Source organism: Monodon monoceros, unplaced genomic scaffold (genome assembly GCF_005190385.1).
Source record: "Monodon monoceros isolate NGI ecotype Baffin Bay Population unplaced genomic scaffold, NGI_Narwhal_1 Super_Scaffold_6, whole genome shotgun sequence".
In the NCBI taxonomy this organism is placed as follows: Eukaryota; Metazoa; Chordata; class Mammalia; order Artiodactyla; family Monodontidae; genus Monodon; species Monodon monoceros.
The window spans coordinates 62,806,862-62,827,568 of record NW_021703783.1 but is presented as its reverse complement, the minus strand read 5'-3'; the positions used below and the strand labels follow the sequence as shown (position 1 = coordinate 62,827,568).

Genomic DNA, 20,707 nt, shown 5'->3' with positions numbered 1-20,707 from the left:
AAATATTCTCATATTAGTTCCACTGCTTTTAGGATCAGATAATACAACTTTTTCTAGAGTAGCATTATGTTCATAAAACAACTTTCTGCAACAGTGGTTCTCAAAAATGTGGTCTTCAAACCAGCAGCATCAATATTACCTGGGGAGTTGTTAGAAAAGCAAATTCTGAGATCACACCCCTGACTTACTGAATCAGAAGACCTGGGTAGGGCCTAGCACTCCGTGTTTTAACAAGCCCTCCTGATGATTCTAATGCTCGTGGTACAAGTTTAAGAGCCACTGCTCTGTAACATCAACGTACTATTGGAAAAAGCAGTGGCACTGCTCTTCAGATCAGGTACCAATGATTAGAACTCTTGGTAACAAGGTTAGAAAGGGGGATTACTGTTTCTGTGAAGACTGGGAATGTAGTTAGTGGTGGAGGGCTTGGGAGCTGGTGATAAACATGGAAACTTGCATCCAGCTAACAGACACTCCACACACTGGTCTCCTTGTGCCTTTCATGTATTTTAATTCTGAATAAACGATGAAGAGGTTTCTCCCTACCATCACTCCCTCTCATTCCCAAAGTTTCTAGAGTAATAACAGGTCATCATGTTCCGTAAGAACATAAGAAAACATCATCACTTCTATGGTACCTTGAAGCTATGTGTAGGAGCAACCTGGAATAATTCAGATAAGGCCATCACCATTACAGAGTGTTAGGGCTGGGATAAACATTGCTACTTCATTCTCCCATGCATTGTATGCAGGTATAATCAGGGTAAAATAACTATCAAGGGTATAATTAAAGAGAAGAGAAACTAAAAGTGTAGTTAGAGGTTATGTGTGTTAGGGCAAGTCCCACTTAATTTGTTTGGGAATGGAGATGGTTGGATCATGTATCAGAAGCTTGTACAATATCTCCAGGTCTTTCTTAGTCTCAGTTTTCAAAGCTAATAATGCCACATACTGATTATCCTTTAAGTTTCCTTTAACTGTTTGGTTTTTAGTGCTTTGCTGAAAAAGACATTCCACTTGTTCATGCAAATGGGGATTTCTAATTATTTTTATTTATATTCTGGAAAACTTGCTTAACAACCTGGCAAAAGTTTTTTGTTTTTGTTTTTTTTGAAAATAAATATAGAGTTCACCTAATCAAACTTACAAGCTTTTGCACAGCAAAGGAAACCGTAAACAAAACAAAAAGATAACCTACAGAATGGGAGAAAATATTTGCAAATGATGCGACTGACAAGGGCTTAATTTCCAAAGCATACAAACAGCTTATACAACTCAACAACAAAAAAACAACCCAATTGAAAAACGGGCAGAAGATCTACATAGACATTTCTCCAAAGAAGAAATACAAATGGCCAATAGGCACATGAAAAGATGCTCAACATCACTAATTATTAGAGAAATACAAATAGAAACTACAATGAGGTATCACCTCACACCGGTCAGAATGGCCATCATCAAAAATCTACAAAAAATAAATGCTGGAGAGGGTGTGGAGAAAAGGGAAACTTCCTACACTGTTGGTGGGAATGTAAGTTGTTACAGCAACTGTGGAAAACAGTATGGAGTTTCCTCAGGAAACAAAAAACAGAATTACCATATGATCCAGCACTCCCACTCCTGGCATATATCCAGACAAAACTCTAATTCAAAAAGATACCTGCACCTTTATGTTCACAGCAGCACTGTTCACAACAGTCAAGACATGGGAACAACCTAAATGTCCACTGACAGATGAACAGATAAAGAAGATGTGGTATATATATACAATGGAATACTACTCAGCCATAAAAAAGAATGAAATAATGCCATTTGCAGCAACATGGATGCAAGTAGAGATTATCATACTTAGATTATCATACTAAGTTAACTAAATCATAAAGATACCATATGATATCACTTATATATGGAATCTAAAACATGACACAAATGAACCTATCTGTGAAACAGAAGGAGACTCATGGACATAGAGAATAGACTTGTAACCACAAGCCAAGGGGGAGGGGGTTGGGGGAGGGACTGAGTGGGAGGTTGGGGTTATAGCTATTATATATGGAATGGATAAACAACAAGGTCCTACTGTATAGCACAAAGAACTATATTCAATATCCTATGATAAATCATAATGGAAAAGAATATAAAGAATGTATATACAACTGAATCATTTTGCTGTACAGCAGAAATTAACACAATGTTGTAAACCAACTATACTTCAATAAAAAATTTTTTAAAAAAGAGTTGAATGCTTTATTAAATAGTTTAATTTTACATGCATTCTGTTAGTTCCTTTAAATTAGGGTTTCACCTATCTTCTCTTTGTATACTACTTAGCACCCTTCCATCTCTTAGTACTTTCATACCACCATGAGGCTTTACCCAAGTCTTTGTCAAGATCTAAGAGCACAGGCTCTAACCTAGAAATGAATGAGGTTCATGAATAAATCAATGTGTGTATAGTTCTTAGAATAGTACCAGCACATAATAAACACCTGATAAGCTTAGCTATTTCTGTCATTATTCTTAACTGTCCAGCCAAGGAGTCTCAGCTCAGGTACTGGGCCCAACCAAAAGGTGCCCTCAACTACCAGACATAGCAATCCTATGGTTTTTTCAGAAATGGGAGTTTTCCATAGTCAAATCAGAGTTCTCCCTTCTTCCTTAATAAATGCAGAAGAAAACAGAGCTGAAAATTTGTTGGCCTAGGGCCTAATACTAAGGCAGGCCTGAACTGAGGTTAATGACCAGAAATCACAAAGAATGAAATGTACTTCACACTTCTTTCTAAACCAAGAGAAAGAAGATTCTCAGAAAAGTCAAAATCAATTCAATTCAACATGAAATTTGAAGTTTGAGATGAGAAAGTGGGAGAATTCATTGAATTTTTAAAAGATAAAATACAGCTAGCTATTATTGGGAGAAAGATTGTTTCTTCTTTTATTCTTTTAATAACCAGGCTTTCTAGAGGCATACTTATGTCTTTTCATGTACCTTGAATGGTTCATCTCACAAAAATCCAAATAAACTGAAAGAAACCCTGATACGGGCAATAAAAGCATATAAGATTAAAGAAAAAAAAAAACCCAGGCTTTCTATAATATTGATGATTTAAAAAATAATATAGTGATCATTCTTATCCTTTGATTTTTAGTGATTTTGCTGAAAAATACGTGCTTATGTAATAGGATTTCAAAATATTTTTATTTATATTATGGAAAGCTGTTTAATAACCTGGCAAAAGCTCTTTTAAGTATACAGTTGAATGCTTTAATAGACAATTTTACATGCTTACTATTATGTTCTTTAAATTATGATTTCATGTAAATATCCTCTCTTTGTAATTATACTTAGCAACCCAAATTTATACATTGGTCTCCTTTGTTTTCTTCATGGACTATCAATCACAGTTTATTATCTCAGTTAATCATTTCGATACTATTAAAGCTTCAATCCACTCCGAAATAGGCATTTATTATTTTCTTTCATTGTCTGAAATCCTCCTCAATTTATTATGAGCATATTTCTTTTCTACATGCAGTAATTCAAACTTATGTTAATTAATGAAAAAGAAAAAAAAATCAACAATATAAAATAGACTGGGTCTTTCTCACCTTCTGAGATGGCCCACACTCCGTCCGTGGAGTGTGTTTCTCTCTAAATAAATCCACTTCTTCCCCATCACTTTGTCTCTCACTGAATTCTTTCTGCAATGCGACGTCAAGAACCTGAGCTTCATTAAGTCCTGAGACCAGCTAGACCAACTCCTGCTCATTGTCAACACCGTTGGGGACATCTTCTGTGCCGTTTCTTTGCGACAACTTTTGGGGCACTAACAACTGGTTGGGAGACTACTTTGAAAGTGATAGCATCTAAAATCAAACTAAGGCCCCCACCCAGGTGGAAGGTGGTAACTTCAGGCAGAGTATAATTCCTGAAGCAACACCCTGTTACCTCACCACCAACCAATCAGAAGAAAATCTGCACACAGTGGAAGATAAGACTCTTGACACCCCTTCCCCAAATGATTAACTGCGATTAACTTCCCCTTCTCCCTTTAAAAACTTTCATGGTCAAGCAGAATCTTGGGAGTGGTTCTTGGATATGAGTCTGCCTTCTCCCCAGGTTGCTGGCCTCCTGAATAAAGCAATCTTTCTTTTACAACCAACCAACCAATAAATAAATAAATACATAAATACATAAAATAAAATAAAGTAAAATAAAATAAACTGGTTTTGTGAAATAAAAGAAGCTGAACATGTCAAACATGAATGGAAACTGACCAGGAGAATTTTAGTTTTGACAATAACCATGTAAATATTTGAAAGACAAGCTATAGTCAGAAAGAAAATCTGAAGAAAATTTGTACGAACATTTTTGCAATATGGAGAATTTTGACATTGAAATACTTTCCAATTAAAGTCAAATGTCTTCCTTGAGTCCAAATGCCATATTCATTTAGTCTTAGATATTGAATAGGCATGAAGATTAGAAACATACATAAGACATGATCACCTGTCATCTCTGCCTGTAAGGAGCTCAGAGTTCGACAAGAGAGAGAGATAAACAATTATGATGTAATACGTTCAGTATTTAGAAACAATTTTTGGAAGGTGGGAGTGGAAAGAGGAATTTATAGAAGGCTTTGCAAAGGAGATATTTGGTCTCCTTTGCAAAGAAGAGGCAGTTGGTCTCCAAAAGAGGACAGAAAGGACAGTAAGAAAGAACACACATACTTTGCTCTTTCTCTGGAGCACAAAGGAGAAAGAGCAAAGTACGTGTGGGGAATATGAACAAAAATCATAAATAACCATATAGAGCATACTAAAAATATAATTTTTACACAATAGGAAAATAGAAAACTATCAGATTTTAAGCAGAGGAATAACAGATAGGTGTATTCAAAAACTAGGTTCAGGTGGAGGGTAGAGAAAATGGGAACAGAAAGACCATTTAGATATCTTTTGTAATAATCTAGGAGACGGCTGAATTTAGGGAGCCTTAACAGAGAAACATAAACAAATTCAAGAAATATTTAGAAGGGAAAGTCAGTAGGAGTTAGGTATGTACTTGGGGGTGGGAAAGGCTAAAAAGAATTAAGAATGATTCCTAGATTGCTGGCTTGAACAATCAGACGAACAATGGTACAATACACTGAAACAGGGAACACACAGGTAGGAGGAGGCTTGCAGTGGGGCAGGAACAGTGGTAATATGGGGTTTGAGATGTCTGTGGAAACCTAAGCGGTCATACCAGTAACTTCAATCTGCAGGTCTAGAAGAGAGAGAGATGTCGTCTTGAATTACACATTTGGGAGTCTTAGGCAACTAACTTAGAAGACTTTCAACAGCATATAATTAATTTTGCAGAAGTACAACCATCATGTCTAGAATAAATTCTATTCAATTCCTTTACTGGCACCAGGATAGAGCCTATTCTAAAAACCCACTGCCACAAAATGGGCTTCTTCATGTCATGAATTATATTTTCCTATTTATTTATGGCTAACATCTCTTCTTATCATTATATAATTGCTTCTTTATAGAAAGGAGAATACCTACCTCTGTTATGATAGCTTTCACCACACTATAAGTGCATTATACCATTTAGAATATATGAAGAAAAATAATTGAATATATAGTAACTCATCAACAATGTCTCATTTTTAAAAATGTTAAGGAGTGCTTTGCCCTCTATTTGGTTTTTCTTCTTTTTAAATCATAAAGTTGCATTCCTTGGAAGCTTCTTCGATGAGGCATGTTTTGCTGAATTTTTTTTAACCTAACAGATGTTTGGGTAGTTAAAATTCCTCATGAGTATGGTATCCCGTGGTTTTCACAACCTAAGTGTTACCCCAGGAATTTTCCTTTCTTGCTGTCTTCCAGTCCTGGTGGTCTATAGGAGATGCACATTATGAGAGTCCCATTTCACTCCATACTAAATTTCACACCCACACTCTTTTAAAGTTGTACATTCCCTCCGCATTATAAGTACCTATTGTGCACCACAGAGATATTTAACAGCTTCCATTGTGCATTCCTCCCCCACACACAACTCAAATTGCTTTTGAGTGTAAGGATAATCAGAAAAATAAGAGATGAGTAAAATAAGCTATAAGACTTTAATGTTTCAAGTTAAATATTTCTGCCATTTGTAATTTCTGTGCTTATGTGTATCTCTGCACACTTAGCATGAAGTACAGAGTAATGGCTCTTATACAGATGATTTAAGCAGAAAAACAATTTGGTTTCAATTATCTAGATCAGAGTATGTGGGAGAAAGAAATGCTAGCTTGAGCTGACCGAATGTTGTTTCTTTTATTCACTCCAGTGTACAGTGGCAGATCTGGATTCAGAAAGTAACCCAATGTAATTCTCAGCTTGCATTCCAGCTTTGCTCCCTGCATCTTCAATTTGAGTGCTCTTCTTTATGAGCTCAGAGAGAGTTAATACAACATATTTTCTTATTCTACAAGTCATTTGAGAACATCTTATAATATTTATTATTCCAACTGGGTGGTCGTCTTCTTTGAGCTATTCAAATGTTGAATAATCTGACCTCAAACTAGCTATCAATTGCTAGGCTCCTTATCAAAGAAGCTCCAGGTTTTGATAAGAAGTTCTGGGAATAAGTGCTTGGGCACAACTTGATGCTATTAGAGTAACATGTACAAATCTGAAATAGTGATTTTATACTAAGTTATACTATTGTTTAGTGTTTTCCATAATTCAGAGGAATCATTCATTTTCATTGTTTTATTTTCTTATAAAACAACATAACACTTTTTTGGAATCAATGACATAAAAAATCGTATTAAATTTCTTCATCCAGATTACTTTTTATGTTTGCAAAATGTCTGTCATGCTTTTCATCTTTGGTATGTAGAATCAACATCTAAGCATTACTTGCTTTCAATCTTAAAAACATTACTACTCTTCAAGATTTTTGTTGCTTGACTGTTCTTATTTCTCATATTCTTATACAATATGTTAGTAGTTCACTATATATATTGTCTTGCAATAATATATGTAGTGTCTTTCTGTCTTTCATATCAAATGCCACCTCAGAGTATCTCTCCTTGGCTTAATAAATAAAACTTTTTTACCATACACTTATGAAATTCAAATACATTTATCATTAGAAAAATGTCCCTTTCATTTCTGAGACTAAATGAAGAGCGAACAACTCATTCTCATAACTTTCAAAATTAATTTATTATTACCACCCCCATATGAATACTCAGCTGAAAAGCTGATGTTTGAGAATGCCAAGAAAAATAGTAAGTCTGTTGTAACAAATTCTGAAATATATAAATCGTTTCACTTTTCTCTCTTAATCACAGTGGTAGAAAGGCAACTTTCCATGTATCCCCTTTTCTATCTTATTGATAAAGAACAGAGTAGAAAATTAGTCCTTAAGGATAAAGAACAATAAAAGGGAATAGGAGTAGCATAGAAAATCTACTTAACTACTGATAAATTTTTTTCACACCCAAGTACTCTCTGATGGAGAAGTCAAATTGTGGCAGTGAGATACCAGACCGAGAGAGAAGAAAAGTACCAGATAAAAGTCAAACTGGTACTCCATACAAAGGCACTCTTTCGATTAGTCATCAAGTAAAGATCCTGGAGCTGGGGTGAAAAAGAAGCCAAGAGTATCCTCTCCATTCCATCAAGAACTAACAAATCAACCAACTAACCACCGATGGCAAAGGAACACATCCTAATAAAACTAGAAAAATAATGCTATTTATTTTTTAAAAAGCTCACACCGATTGTGAAATATTTGAAATATTCTACCATTATTCTTTTAAACTAGAACAGGCAAAGTGGAGTAGTAGGGAATTAAAAATGACCAAATTCTAGTGAGTGGGTCATAGACCTTAAAGTGGGGTTGGAAGTGGAGGGACTCGGTGGGGGGAAGAAATGACATTCAAGCAGAAAGACTCTCAAATTTTCAGAATAAGAATGGGGGATTCTTTAAAAATCCAACTTCCCGGGCTTCCCTGGTGGCACAGTGGTTGACAGTCCGCCTGCCGATGCAGGGGACACGGGTTCGTGCCCCGGTCTGGGAGGATCCCACATGCTGCAGAGCGGCTGGGCCCGTGAGCCATGGCCGCTGAGCTTGCACGTCCGGAGCCTGTGCTCCGCAACGGCAGAGGCCACAACAGTGAGAGGCCCGCCTACAGCAAAAAAAAAAAAAAAAAAAAAAAAATACAACTTCCCAGTTTCATTTACCAGCTTCTGAATTGGTCAGGTTATATGTTGTTTTATGCTAATTGAACATCTTCCACCATCCTGTCTAGAGTACTTGAGGAAATGATACATTTAGAAATTCGAATTCCTGGCTCACTGTAGCAGGCTTCTGTCCAAGTGAGACGCTCCTAAGGAGTGGGACGGGAACCCTGAGTGGCAGCAGATGCACAGGTATATGGTCTATTTTAATCAAAGGTAACAAATTAGCTGCCCACAGGCCAGATGTGGGCTACTGACATGTTTGGTTTGAAAAACTAAATGTTTTTAAATTTTAAAAACTTGTTACAGCAAGAAATTAAGTATTTTCACATTAAAAAATATAACTTTCCTATTTCTTTGAAAACATCCTAAGTCCTAATAGCATGACTTCTCTATAAGACAGTAATCAGACAGAGGTGAGCAGTGGCTGCCCCTGTAGACGGCACGTTCTGTTAATCTGCCAAGGTTTCCACCACTCTCAGTCGCCTTACATCAGCCTGCTTCATTCATTATGGTACCTGACTGATGTCTTCAGGTAACTTCAAGTTGTCCCTGGTCACTTGTAATTCTGGTTATTCTTACTGGCTGAAGCAACTAAAATTCCGAACTTTACCTATGTTCTAATCTCTAAGCATCTGTTTCTTTCTGTTTTCTAGTCAATTAGATTATCATAGTTATTTCTTCTCAAAGTTAACAGGCTCAAAATAACCATAATTACTGACTAAACGCAACCTGGATTTGATTTTTCCATATTTTCCTTTTCTTTGTTATGGCGCTATCATCCTCTCTATCCCCTGCACTGGAAAACAGTTCATTCTGCCTCCCCCATTTTAGCTTATTTAATCAAGTTTAACGCGTTCAGGAAATATTTATGGAGTGCCTACTGTTGCCAGGCACCATTCTAGCCAATAAAGAAACAGCAATGGTCAAGACACCTTCTAAAAATAAGCAAATACATATAACTAAAAAATGATCAGGTAATTATAAATTTTCATTAAGATAAGATGATATTCTAGAAAAAAACTGTATGGCTCTTTTAGATTGGGTGGTCAAGGAAATTCATTCTTAGCAGGAATCATTCAAGTAGAAGTATACATTATAAAAAGCTGCTCATGCAAAGACAGACGTGGAAAAACATTCCAATCCAAACGAACAGGGCCAAGTTCTAGTACTTTCGTGTGTTCAAACAACACAAAAAATATCCAGTATAAGTGGAGGATAATGGTAAGTGGGAAAATGATTATGGATGAGGTTAGAGTGTTAGGTAAGAGCCAAGTCACATAGGGCTTTGTTAATCATGTTAAGAAATTTAAATCTTATTCCAAGAGCAATGGAAATTCACTGAAAGGCTTTAAACAAGGAAGTGACATCATCTGATTTACATTTAAAAAGATCAGCGTGAAAGCTAAGGAGGTCAGGTTAACGCAGTGGTAGCAGTAATGAAGGATAGGACTAATATGCTGGTAATGCAAATGGAGGGATGTGTTTAGATAGCATGGTTGAAATAAATCATTGGCGGAGTAGAAGAGGAAAAGAACAGTGCCTAAATTTTCATTTTCTGCATTCGGACGATGAGACTTAGTGTTTAGACCACGTTAATTTTGAGAGGATATTAGACACACCTTCCCAACGATGTCAGTTAAATATACTGATTGGGTTCCAGGGAGCAATCAGAACTGGAAATAGATACTTGAGAATAATCACTATATAAGTAGACTTTAAAGCCATAGGACAGGATAAGGTCACTTAAGGTAAGATCTCATAGGGGTTGTGTGTTGATAAAGAAAAGGGCCAATGAAAAAGAAAAAGAAAAGGGCCAAGTATATTATCTCTGAACACTCCAACACTTAGATTTAAAAAATGAGAGAGAGAGAGAGAGAGAGAATAAGCAAAAGAGACTGAGAAAGAGCTATCAGGGAGGTGAGAGAAAAACCAGAAGAGCAGATCTCACAGAAATCAAGAGTCCAAGAGCCACAAAGAAGAGAGGTTGGATGACTGTGTTGAAGGCTGAGTTGTCTGGATTCTGTCTCAAATGCTGAATTGCAGTAACAAACATTCATTGAACATTTACTCTATAAACATTATGGCAGGCACTCCGGGGAATAGTAAGAAGATACACATTTGGCAACCTAAAAAATAAAGCCTCTAGATCAAAGTTTATTTCACTGTTTATAAAGGTCTACAACAGCATCTATTTATCACTGAAACTCTATGTGTGTATGTAAGCCTAAAGTCACTGAAAACGTGGTAAAGCCTGGCATAAAAGCAGCAGAGCTTCCAGATATGAGGGGGAGATGTAGGCATAGATGAAGGGTACTTGATGGCTATCAGTATAGCCTAATGACAGACCACTTAGAGGATCATAATGCTTTTTGTTACAGTATAAGACTCTAGGACCTTGGTACCACTCTGGGAGTTTGAGAAAAGCCCTAATAATGACTGAAATTGAATTTCAGGGATTCAATTAAGAAAAAATAAATGCTATTATGGTTAATGATGTTTAAGCAATTAGGGCGACCAGTTAATTTTAAAATATAAAACTAAAGTTACAAGAGCAATCTTTACCTATATTTTAAAGTTACAAGAGCAATCTTTACCTATATTTTGAATGATTTCTATGGAAAAATATTTAAAGAGCTTTTTCTTGAATGCAGAAGTATATATACACATACAGAACAATACTTACGACCAGGCAGGGTTTGTGTAGATATCCAATTTGAAGCATCGCCATAGCCGGCATTGGTGCTGGCAGCCACTTGGAATCTATACCATCTAAATTTCTTTAAATCATATACTGTCTCTTCAGTTAGGTCAGCTTCGTAGAGGTATTGAATTTTTTGATATTCAACACATTCTTCAGATTCCCATTCTCTGCATTTTTGAGCCCGAAGTTGAGTGGTAATCTTATAATTTTGGAAGTAGCCAAAGATAGTGTCAGGTCTCATCCATGTCAATGTTGCACTAGTTGACTGAACATCAGAAAAAGCAATATTTGTGGGAGTGCTGGGAACTAAAAGTTGAAGGGAAAAAAAATGGAAAACAATTGGAATTAGCAAACATTGTGTGAACAGGAGGGAGAAATGGGATTTACAAATATTTCTTTACTATGCACGTAGTGGTGATCTCTTATTACAACTGCCCTTAGATTAATATCCCCACATTTAATAAGCAGAAACTTAAGGTGATGCTTCACAGAGCAATGGTCCAAAGGGTTAGGGGACGAAACAATTGTGATGTTTTTATTCCTAATTTTGCTCCCAAATTCACTCACAAGTTACTTATAAAAACTTACTTTGGTTCCTTATATAAGCACTGGTACAAAGAAAAATTGCATGCTCATATAATCCTATGTACTTTCTGAGGAAGGGTCTGAGTTTTTAATATTCAGTTCCCAAGAAAGACGTTCTTATATTTAAATGACTAGATAGACACAAATACATCTTACATATAGTAGATGTTGATTATAAAATAACTTAAATAAACAAGATTAAATTAATAATGTATACAATTTTTATTTTGTCTTGCATATATTTAAAATTAGTATAACCCTTTCTAGAACATCATCAAGCACACTGACATTAATACACAGAATAAGGTATCTGTATATCACCTGCAATCACATGGTCCTACTTGGAGTCATTTATTAGATTTCGTATTAACCACTGGTTTGCTATATTCATACCATGTGTCAGGCTCTGAGGCTGGTGTTAGGAAATCAAGATACATAGGCTTATGTCTTGTTTTCAAGAAACAGTCACTTATTAGACAAGTATAATAATATAAGTGTGTTATGCTTAGAAATATAAAAGAACGATGAATTAAGTGACATGGGCACTTTTTTCATGCCTGTCCTTGTATATGTGCAAGGACCTTTTCTCAGAAGGCTGAGATAGGGAGACTGATAACAATGACTTGTATGAAAATTACACAATTCATAAAAACTATATGTTAATATGTGCAGTAAAGATAAGAAAATTAATGAGTTAGAAAATTCATTCGTAAAAAGGTCATTTATTCCTAAACATATCATATTGATTCAGATTTCAATAAATACCTAATGAGCATCTAATTTATGCCAAGTACTACTGTAGGTGCTGGGAATACAATGAACAAAATAGACAAAAGTCCCTACCCTGGTGTAATTTACATTCCAGAGGTTTATATACAACACAAGTATAAATAAGTATTATATACAGTATTTTGGACAATGATTAGTGTTATGGAAAAAAATAAGAAAGGGAAAAAGGAGAAAGAGTTCAAGGATAATGAAATGAGGCCAGCCCTTGGCTAAAAAAAAAGAAAGCGTGACTGATTAGGAGACATGAAGTTCCTGATGAAGGTGGGGAAACTAACCATGTGACTGGAGGAAGAACATTCCCAGCAGGGGGAAATGTGTGATTACAGGCCCTATGTTGGAATCATGCCTGGTATATCTGAAGAATAAAAAAGAGGCCAGCGTGGCTAGTAGGAGGTGAGGTCTGAGAAGAAACACCGAAGGCTTGATTATATACGACATTGTAGAACTTTAAGACTTTCACATGAGCAGAGGAGTTACAGGCTCTGAGGTATGTTTTCACTCTAGCTACTGTGTTGAGACTAGACAAGGGAGAGAAGGATGAAAACAGGGAGAGTAATTAGTAGGCTACTGCAGTGTCAACACAAGAGATCAGGATGGCGTGAGGCAGGACTGCAGCAGCAGAAATGAAAGCAAGTATTCAGATTCTGAATATAATTTGCAGGAGAGCCGACAGGATTTGCTGCTGTGTGACATGTCAGGTATAACAGAGAGAAAGGAGTAGAAGAAAGCTTTAAGGTCTTCGGGTTGAGCAAACAGAAAGACGAAGTCACTTAACCAAGAAGGGGATGACTGAAAGAAGTAAGCTTTGGCAAGTAAGATTAAGAATTTATTTTGAGCATGTTAACTTTGAAATGCCTATCAGATACCCAGAAGGAGATGTCAAATAATAGATGGATGCATGAGTCTGGAGTTCTGTAGGGAGATCTGGACTTGAGTTAAAAATTTGGATTTCCTCTTAATTTTTTACTGAATTATCTACAGACCTATTGCTTGTAAATTTGCCTAAACCTGGGAGAGAAAGTCTAATGCAATGGAAAACAAGTAGTAAATTACTTAAAGCCATGGGATCAGATTCAATTACTCTGTTTTCAAATACTAATATTTATCATCAAATCTTACTGTATTTAATTGAACAGTAACCTTTAAAAAGGTAGCTCTACAAACAGAACACTTATAATATGACTTACAACACACTATCTTTAGTTATGCATAAGAGAGAAAAAGTTATTTTAAGGAACAATTACCTTTATAGAGGAAGAAGTTTTACAACTGACTAAAAAGTAGAGTTTCCGTAATTTATTGAAATCCTTCAGCCACTAAGTTTGAATTCAGACCTCTTGGAGATAAGGCACATTTTCAAAATATTCTAACACAAAGCAGAGAAATGACTGATTTGGGGGTTCAGGAAAAGTGTTAAGAGAAAAGGCTGCATGTGAGAGGAGATTCCACTAATTGTAAAGGTAGAGATTCAAGAAGAGGGGGGTAGTGTGATCTAAGTCAAGTTTACAGCTTATAATTGACACTGGCAATGACAAAGAGAAATAGTCTGAGGACATACTATGGCACAAGATCATAGATAGCTTCTCAGGCAATGGAAAGCTGTCAAGGTGACAGAATCAGATGTTCAGCAGTGCATTTTATCAAGTCCAGTCTGATAACTGCAAACAGGAAAAGGGACAAATTCATAGAACATTTGATTTGTTCAGCAAAGAAGAAATAAAATGATAGCAATAGGAAAGAGGTGAATTTTTAGATCTATTTTGGTGGTAGAATCCATAGAACAGGCAAATGAATCAGAAGATCACAGAATCAGAATCTGAAGGAAACTTAGAGATGATCTTGGTCAACCTGTCTTGTTACGTCTGACCTTTATGGAGGCAGATGTCCCCCAAGAATTTTGGTACCTACACCCCTTCCAGTTTTTCAACCAAACGCTGATAGGTACTGATGCAAAAAAAATTTTTGCAGCTGTAATTAAGAATTCAAATCAGTTTACTTTAAGGAGAGATAATCCAGTGGGCCTGATTTTATAATGAGTCCTTTAAAAGCAGAGAGTTTTCTTTGGGTAGTTACAAAAGAGGAAGTTAAGTATTCTAAGCAAGAGATTAGATTCAATGTACAAACATTTCTCCACTGCTGGCTTTGAAGAAGGAAGGGGCCACCAGGACATATCTAGGAGCTGAGGACAGCCCTTGGCTAAAAGCCAACCAGGAATTGGGGGTCTCAGTCCTAGAACTGTAAGAAACTGAATTCTGCTGCAACCATGTGAGCTTGGACGAGGGCCTGTACTCCACATGAGAACACAGCCCATGGATAACTTGATTTGACCTTGTGAGACTCTGAGTAGAGAATCCAGGCACAGCATACCCAGACTCTGACCTACAGAGCTGTGCTCTAATAAATGGGTGCTTTTTTTTTTTGTGGTACACGGGCCTCTCACTGTTGTGGCCTCTCCTGTTGCGGAGCACAGGCTCCGGACGCGCAGGCTCAGCGGCCATGGCTCATGGGCCCAGCCACTCCGCGGCATGTGGGATCTTCCCGGACCGGGGCACGAACCCGTGTCCCCTGCATCGGCAGGCGGACTCTCAACCACTGCGCCACCAGGGAAGCCCAATGGGTGTTGTTTTAAGTCACTAAGTTTGTGATAATTCATGACACAGCAATAGAAAACTAATATAATACAACTTCACTCTGCCAAATGACCAATCTCTACTTATCCAGCTTGTTCTTAAATATACAGAGCAAAATCTTGAGGGGCTTTACTTTAAAATTGATTTCCAGATCGCTCTATTAGTTTGTACAACCTTCATTATTTTGAACAGATATCTACCTTCCTATAAATCCTAATTCTACACTGAACATCCACCTCGAATAGTCCTAGTCCTATTTTCCTCTCCACTTTACTCCAACATTTATACCGAAGAACTAGAAAGGTTTTTATTCTGCATTCATATTAATAAAAAAGATTGAGCAATTACTCCAAAATATATGTTTATTTATATATTATATACATATATGAATGCCAACCATAATTAGATTATGTCTCTGAAGGTCTAGATTAATTCTTGGAACACAAGAGGCATTTAATAAATATTTTTGAAAGTAGGAACAAATGAATAAGAGGGTATAACAGGAGACTTGATTTAGATAGATGGTCAGGAAAGGTTTTCCTGATGAATTATAATTTAATCAGAGATCTGACAGATAAGATGTAACTTCCCAGGGGAAAAGCATGAGGGTGTTAAGACTCTGAGGAAGAGAATATGGCACATTGGAAACACGTAAAGAAGGCTGCTACATCCACAAGGAGATGAAGAGGAAGACAGAAGGTTGGAGATGTAGGCCAGAATCAGATAATGTTGAGCCTTGCAGTCTGGATTCAAGATTTTTAGTTTTATCCTAAGTGCAGTGGGAATACTTGATAAGTTTTACATTGACTTTTCATTTTCATTAAAACCATAGACAAGGGCTTCCCTGGTGGCACAGTGGTTAAGAATCCACTTGCCAACGCAGGGAACACAGGTTCGATCCCTAGTCCGGGAAGATCCCACATGCCGCAGAGCAACTAAGCCCGTGCGCACAACTACCAAGCCTGCGCTCTAGAGCCCGCGAGCCACAACTACTGAGCCCACATGCCACAATGACTGAAGCCCACGCACCTAGAGCCCGTGCTCTGTGATGAGAAGCCACCACAGTGAGAAGCCCGCGCACCACAACGAAGAGTAGCCCCCACTCGCCGCTAGAGAAAGCCCACGCATGCAGCAATGAAGACCCAACGCAGCCAAAAATAAAATAAATAAAACCATAGACTCTGTTCTTCCCCATGAGAGCAAGGGACTGTGGTCCAGACGTTTCCCTTTCTTTCCAGTCCATCACTAACTACCCCTTTCATGTTTCAATTTCCTTTACCTAGGGTTTACTAAGCAACTAAAGGTGGAAGGAAAAAAGGGTGCATTAGCTATTCAATGAACTGGAGAAGGCAGAGGAGGCTACCCTTTCCCCATATTTCATCAGGGGGGATGACTAGAGGCCCATGGCTCTCTAACCAACTTTTTTAATACCCTCCAGTGTTTAGATTTCAGGAAAGAAAACTAATGGCAAAGTTTGTTGCACAGTAAAAAATTTTCAGCAGATTAATATTTGTCCACAGACTCCACTATTCTCCAAATAAGTGTTACAGAGAAGAAGAGGTCTAAATAGGACAGTACTTTAACTTGACAAAGAAACAAGATCCATACAAGAGTTATTTTTAACCTGGCTAAAGGAAGGGTAACAATAATTGCAATTGCTTTCCATGTGACAAGCACAGGGATGGGCCTTGCACGGGACACCCAGAGTCTGGCACGTATGGGCACTCAGTAAGTGTTGATTATATGAATAAATCATGGCTCATGAAACAGTCCTTTGGTTTCATGCAATACAAAATTTTGTCCACATTTTTCACTCAAGTGTATTTATAAAGATGAACAAGAAATAAATCTAATCTGAGGCCAAATATGTATAACTTGTAGACAATTTTTTTCAACAAGGCTACCTCAGACGCACACACAAATGACCAGCAGTATGTAGGCCTCATTTATATCCAGCATCTTCTCTTTTGATGAACCGTGTGTTGAACTAGACTATTTCAAGGCAACCGCCCTATTGAATTACAGATACAAAAAGGATTACACTCATTTTAGCATGGAGAATCAGATTTCCATTCTTTAAGAATGACTAAAAACCTCAAACTTTTTCTATCCACAGATGGTACTCATTTGAACACATCATTCCATGCTTCCTGGAATAATCATGCAGCTTGTTTAGATTTTCTAAACATGACTGAACTGTGATGAAGCGATCAACATTCTCTGCCAAGGTATTCCATAAATTACATTTTTATTCATAAATTATTCTTACCGGCGAAATACTTTCATCATGGTTGAATTGAAAGTCTGTAGATCTATCTATACAAGTAAAAATTTGTTACACTTTAAAGGCATGTCAGTTTTTAGTGATTATTTAGTATATTCCACTTAGAAGATGAAAATGTGTATAAAATGTAATTATTCTCTAAACTTCTGAATATCAATTATAAGAAGTTGCCAACCTCTTATGATAGGATGGTAGTTTGTACTGACTTCTCACTGACCTGGTTAAGTATACTAACATGGAAGACCAAGTTTCCTTAAATCTTTAGTCATGACTATATACATGTATCTTCAGGCACAGATATACTCTCTTTTAAGCAAAACAGGTGTCTGAAAAATATATAAATACTTATAAAAGTTACAAAAGTATCAACACAATCTTTCATAGTTTATTAAGAATATTTTTGTCTCTACTAATTTTAAACAAACTACAAAACACAAGGTACAAATATATGATCTGAACATACACAAACAAAAGTATAGTTTACTAACACTAACATAATATGGATCAATATAAACATAGAAATGCCTGAAAAGTCGGGTGCAAAGAATATTTCCCAAACCAGATATACATTTTGCACTAACCTGAATTTAATCAATATCATTTACTAGACATTCAGATTGAGTGGTATTGGCAAGTTATAAGTCTTAGGGTATAAGCCCTGCTTCATACATATATAAAAGTAATTTAGCTAATAGAAACTATCACAAATAGGTGATGCCAGGAGGAAGGCTCCATGGAAGGAGATCTGGGAGCTACAACTTAAAGGAACAACTGATGATTAGTACAGATGAGGAAGAAATAATGTTTTAAGTACATTAATATAGGGAGAGATATATAAATGGCAACAAGGTGTTTGTCATGGTCTGGAAAGTATACCAGACTGGAGAAGAGAAAGTCTAAGGAAGTCGTAAGAAAAAAGTTGTGGGCGGTGTAATATCAAGTGTGGTGCTACTGAAGGGCACTGAACGTTTGAGAGATGAATTTAGATGACTACTGCAGAACACAGAGAACCACCGACAGATTCACCGGTAAAGTATAAACTTAAAGAAAATCCTGAGCCTCCATACGGCTAGTCATTAGGAAACAGTAAACGTGATAGAAACTGGTTAGATACAGTATATATATATACTGTATATACTGTATATATGCAGTACGATGTAGACTACAGTGATAAAGAATAATTAGGAATAGAGCTAAAAGGCCAAAGAATATTGGCAAAAATGTGATGATTTATTGGGCAGAGAAAAAAATAGGAGTAAAGAAATGGAATCAACCCAGCAATTAGGTTAATAGATCAAATGTACATTGTACACGTCCTAGAAGTAGGCTATGATTTGGCTCTGACGTTACAGAAGATAATACAAAGGAAAAAATTAAGACTGTAAGTCTCTGTGACCATAAATAAAGACAAATTAAATGAGCAAGAAACATGAAATAAACTCTGGTATTGAGATCAAAGGTAGATTTCTCCCCCAGAAAAGCACATAAACAATACCATGTAATTTAATAAACAGCGTCCTCAACAACATGCTTACATAGTAAATTCTAAGTATGTTTAACTTGGCTCTTTCTTATAATGTCTCTCAATATGGGTGGGCGGAATAATTATCAAACTCATTTTTGTAAAACTATTTCTTTATAAGTTCTAATTATTCAGTTCAGGTATACTTCTCTCTGTCGGTCTGGCTTAATTCAGAGATAGATTTTGGAGTAGCTGAAGCAAAACTTACCAAAATAGGCTACATAAACATGATTTTAGGTGATACTACAAAGCTGAGAATATGGAATGACACACTTATTAGTATGCCAAATTAAGTCATTTTAAAATATCCCATCTGCATGTCTTTCATGCTTGAGAAAGTATCTATAAACAGAACTAAAGTTTTCTAAAGTAATTTTTAAGTGTCTGTCACAGTGCATGTATAGATGGACAATTGGGGACCCAAAATTCTATGGACCACAGCTATAACAATATTAGTTATTAATCCAAAAATTATTGAAACATAACTTATTTATAAAAATATCTCAGTAAAACTTCTGGGGAAAATGTCACTTTTTCTTGGAGAACTCAACAAGGAAAATGATGATACATATTCTATTTGGAGACAAAGTGAGTTGATTTGTTTTATAGAGTCATTAATTTGACAGCTCTATATAGCAAGTCATCTCCTGAGAATACGTATCAAAAATGACAACTTTGTTTTGAAATAGTTCATCACAAGCAGTTCTTAGGGGAATAATTATATAGCAGAATTAATCATCTATTAAGACCACTCCTATAACACCTGGACACTAAATTGAACCATTGACATTGATGAAACAATGAGAAAGATATACGGGTTAGTGATAATGTGCTTGAGGATGGATATGAGTAAATAAAATGCTAGTTTCATATCTTGTTAGCATGAATAAATAGAGCTGTTTTGCGAGAAGCTTAGGTTAGAGTAAAAGGTAGGGAAAAAAATTTGGGATAAATATGTATATATAAGCTTTGAAACCATGAGAGTGAATGAACATATAAGGGGGTGGTATTTATAGTATCAGAAAAGCAGGCAATAAAAAAAAAAAACTGAGTCTCTGTCAAGTCAATAGTCAATCCAGGGTAAATTATCAATAAAATAGGAAAAAGAGATCATAAAAAACTCACATAAGCCAATAATGTTTGGCACACATTGGTACTTAAGAAATATTTGTTTAACAAATGAATGAATAAATGAACAAACTAATGGATGGATACATGGATTCATGGATGAATGCATGGATTTCAAAAAGAAAATATCACCAATGTTGACTGATGAACAAGTGTCACCAATGCTGATTACAATCAAATGCTGCTTAAAACCATTCTTTTCTAAAAACTGGCTGTACAGAAAACCTTGATAGAGTAAAGTATACAAAAGGAGTCCTGGATGTAAGTTTGGGGAAAGCTCTACAGGACAGAAGAATTTGGATTTTTCAAGGATTCCATAAGAGAGAGAGAGAGACAGAGAGAGAGACAGAGAGAGAGGGAGAGGGAGGGAGGGAGGGAGAGAGAATACAAGGAAAGAAGGAAAGATGTAAGCAGAAACAATCAATAGAGGAGAAAGGATCAAAGGATAGAGACTGGAGGCACTGTGAAATAATGTACCCAGTAGAAAAATTCCAGATTGCCAAAATATTTTTAAGAACAAAAATACTGTTTAATTTAAAGTCATGTATATTATTGCAGTGTAAACCCTTCCTCTATGTACTCACAAAATGTTTGGTAAGGCTATTATACATAAAAGTGCACGGTGTGATTAGAACTGTCAAAATCGTGCAAAAAAATTTTGCTGCAGTACTCAAAAATTTATGTAAAAATATTCCATTATCGAAACCTAATAAGTTTGAGGGATGTTCTGATGATGCCAGAATAGCTTGTGTCACACTAATCCTTCTGCAGATAACAGCTATAAACTCTGTGGCAGAGGGAGGGACAGCTTCTGGCTTGTGGTGTCAGGGAATGGGA

At 36.3% G+C, this 20,707-nt stretch overlaps 1 protein-coding gene across 1 annotated transcript in view; it reads right to left on the bottom strand.

Moving 5' to 3' along the window:
• The window catches only part of PTPRQ (protein tyrosine phosphatase receptor type Q), a 197,324-nt gene that overhangs the window by 80,873 nt on the left and 95,744 nt on the right, over positions 1-20,707 (bottom strand). The window contains exon 26 of the mRNA XM_029205660.1: positions 10,915-11,238. Within this exon, the coding sequence (XP_029061493.1) occupies positions 10,915-11,238 (324 nt within the window). The remainder of the gene's footprint in view (positions 1-10,914; positions 11,239-20,707) is intronic.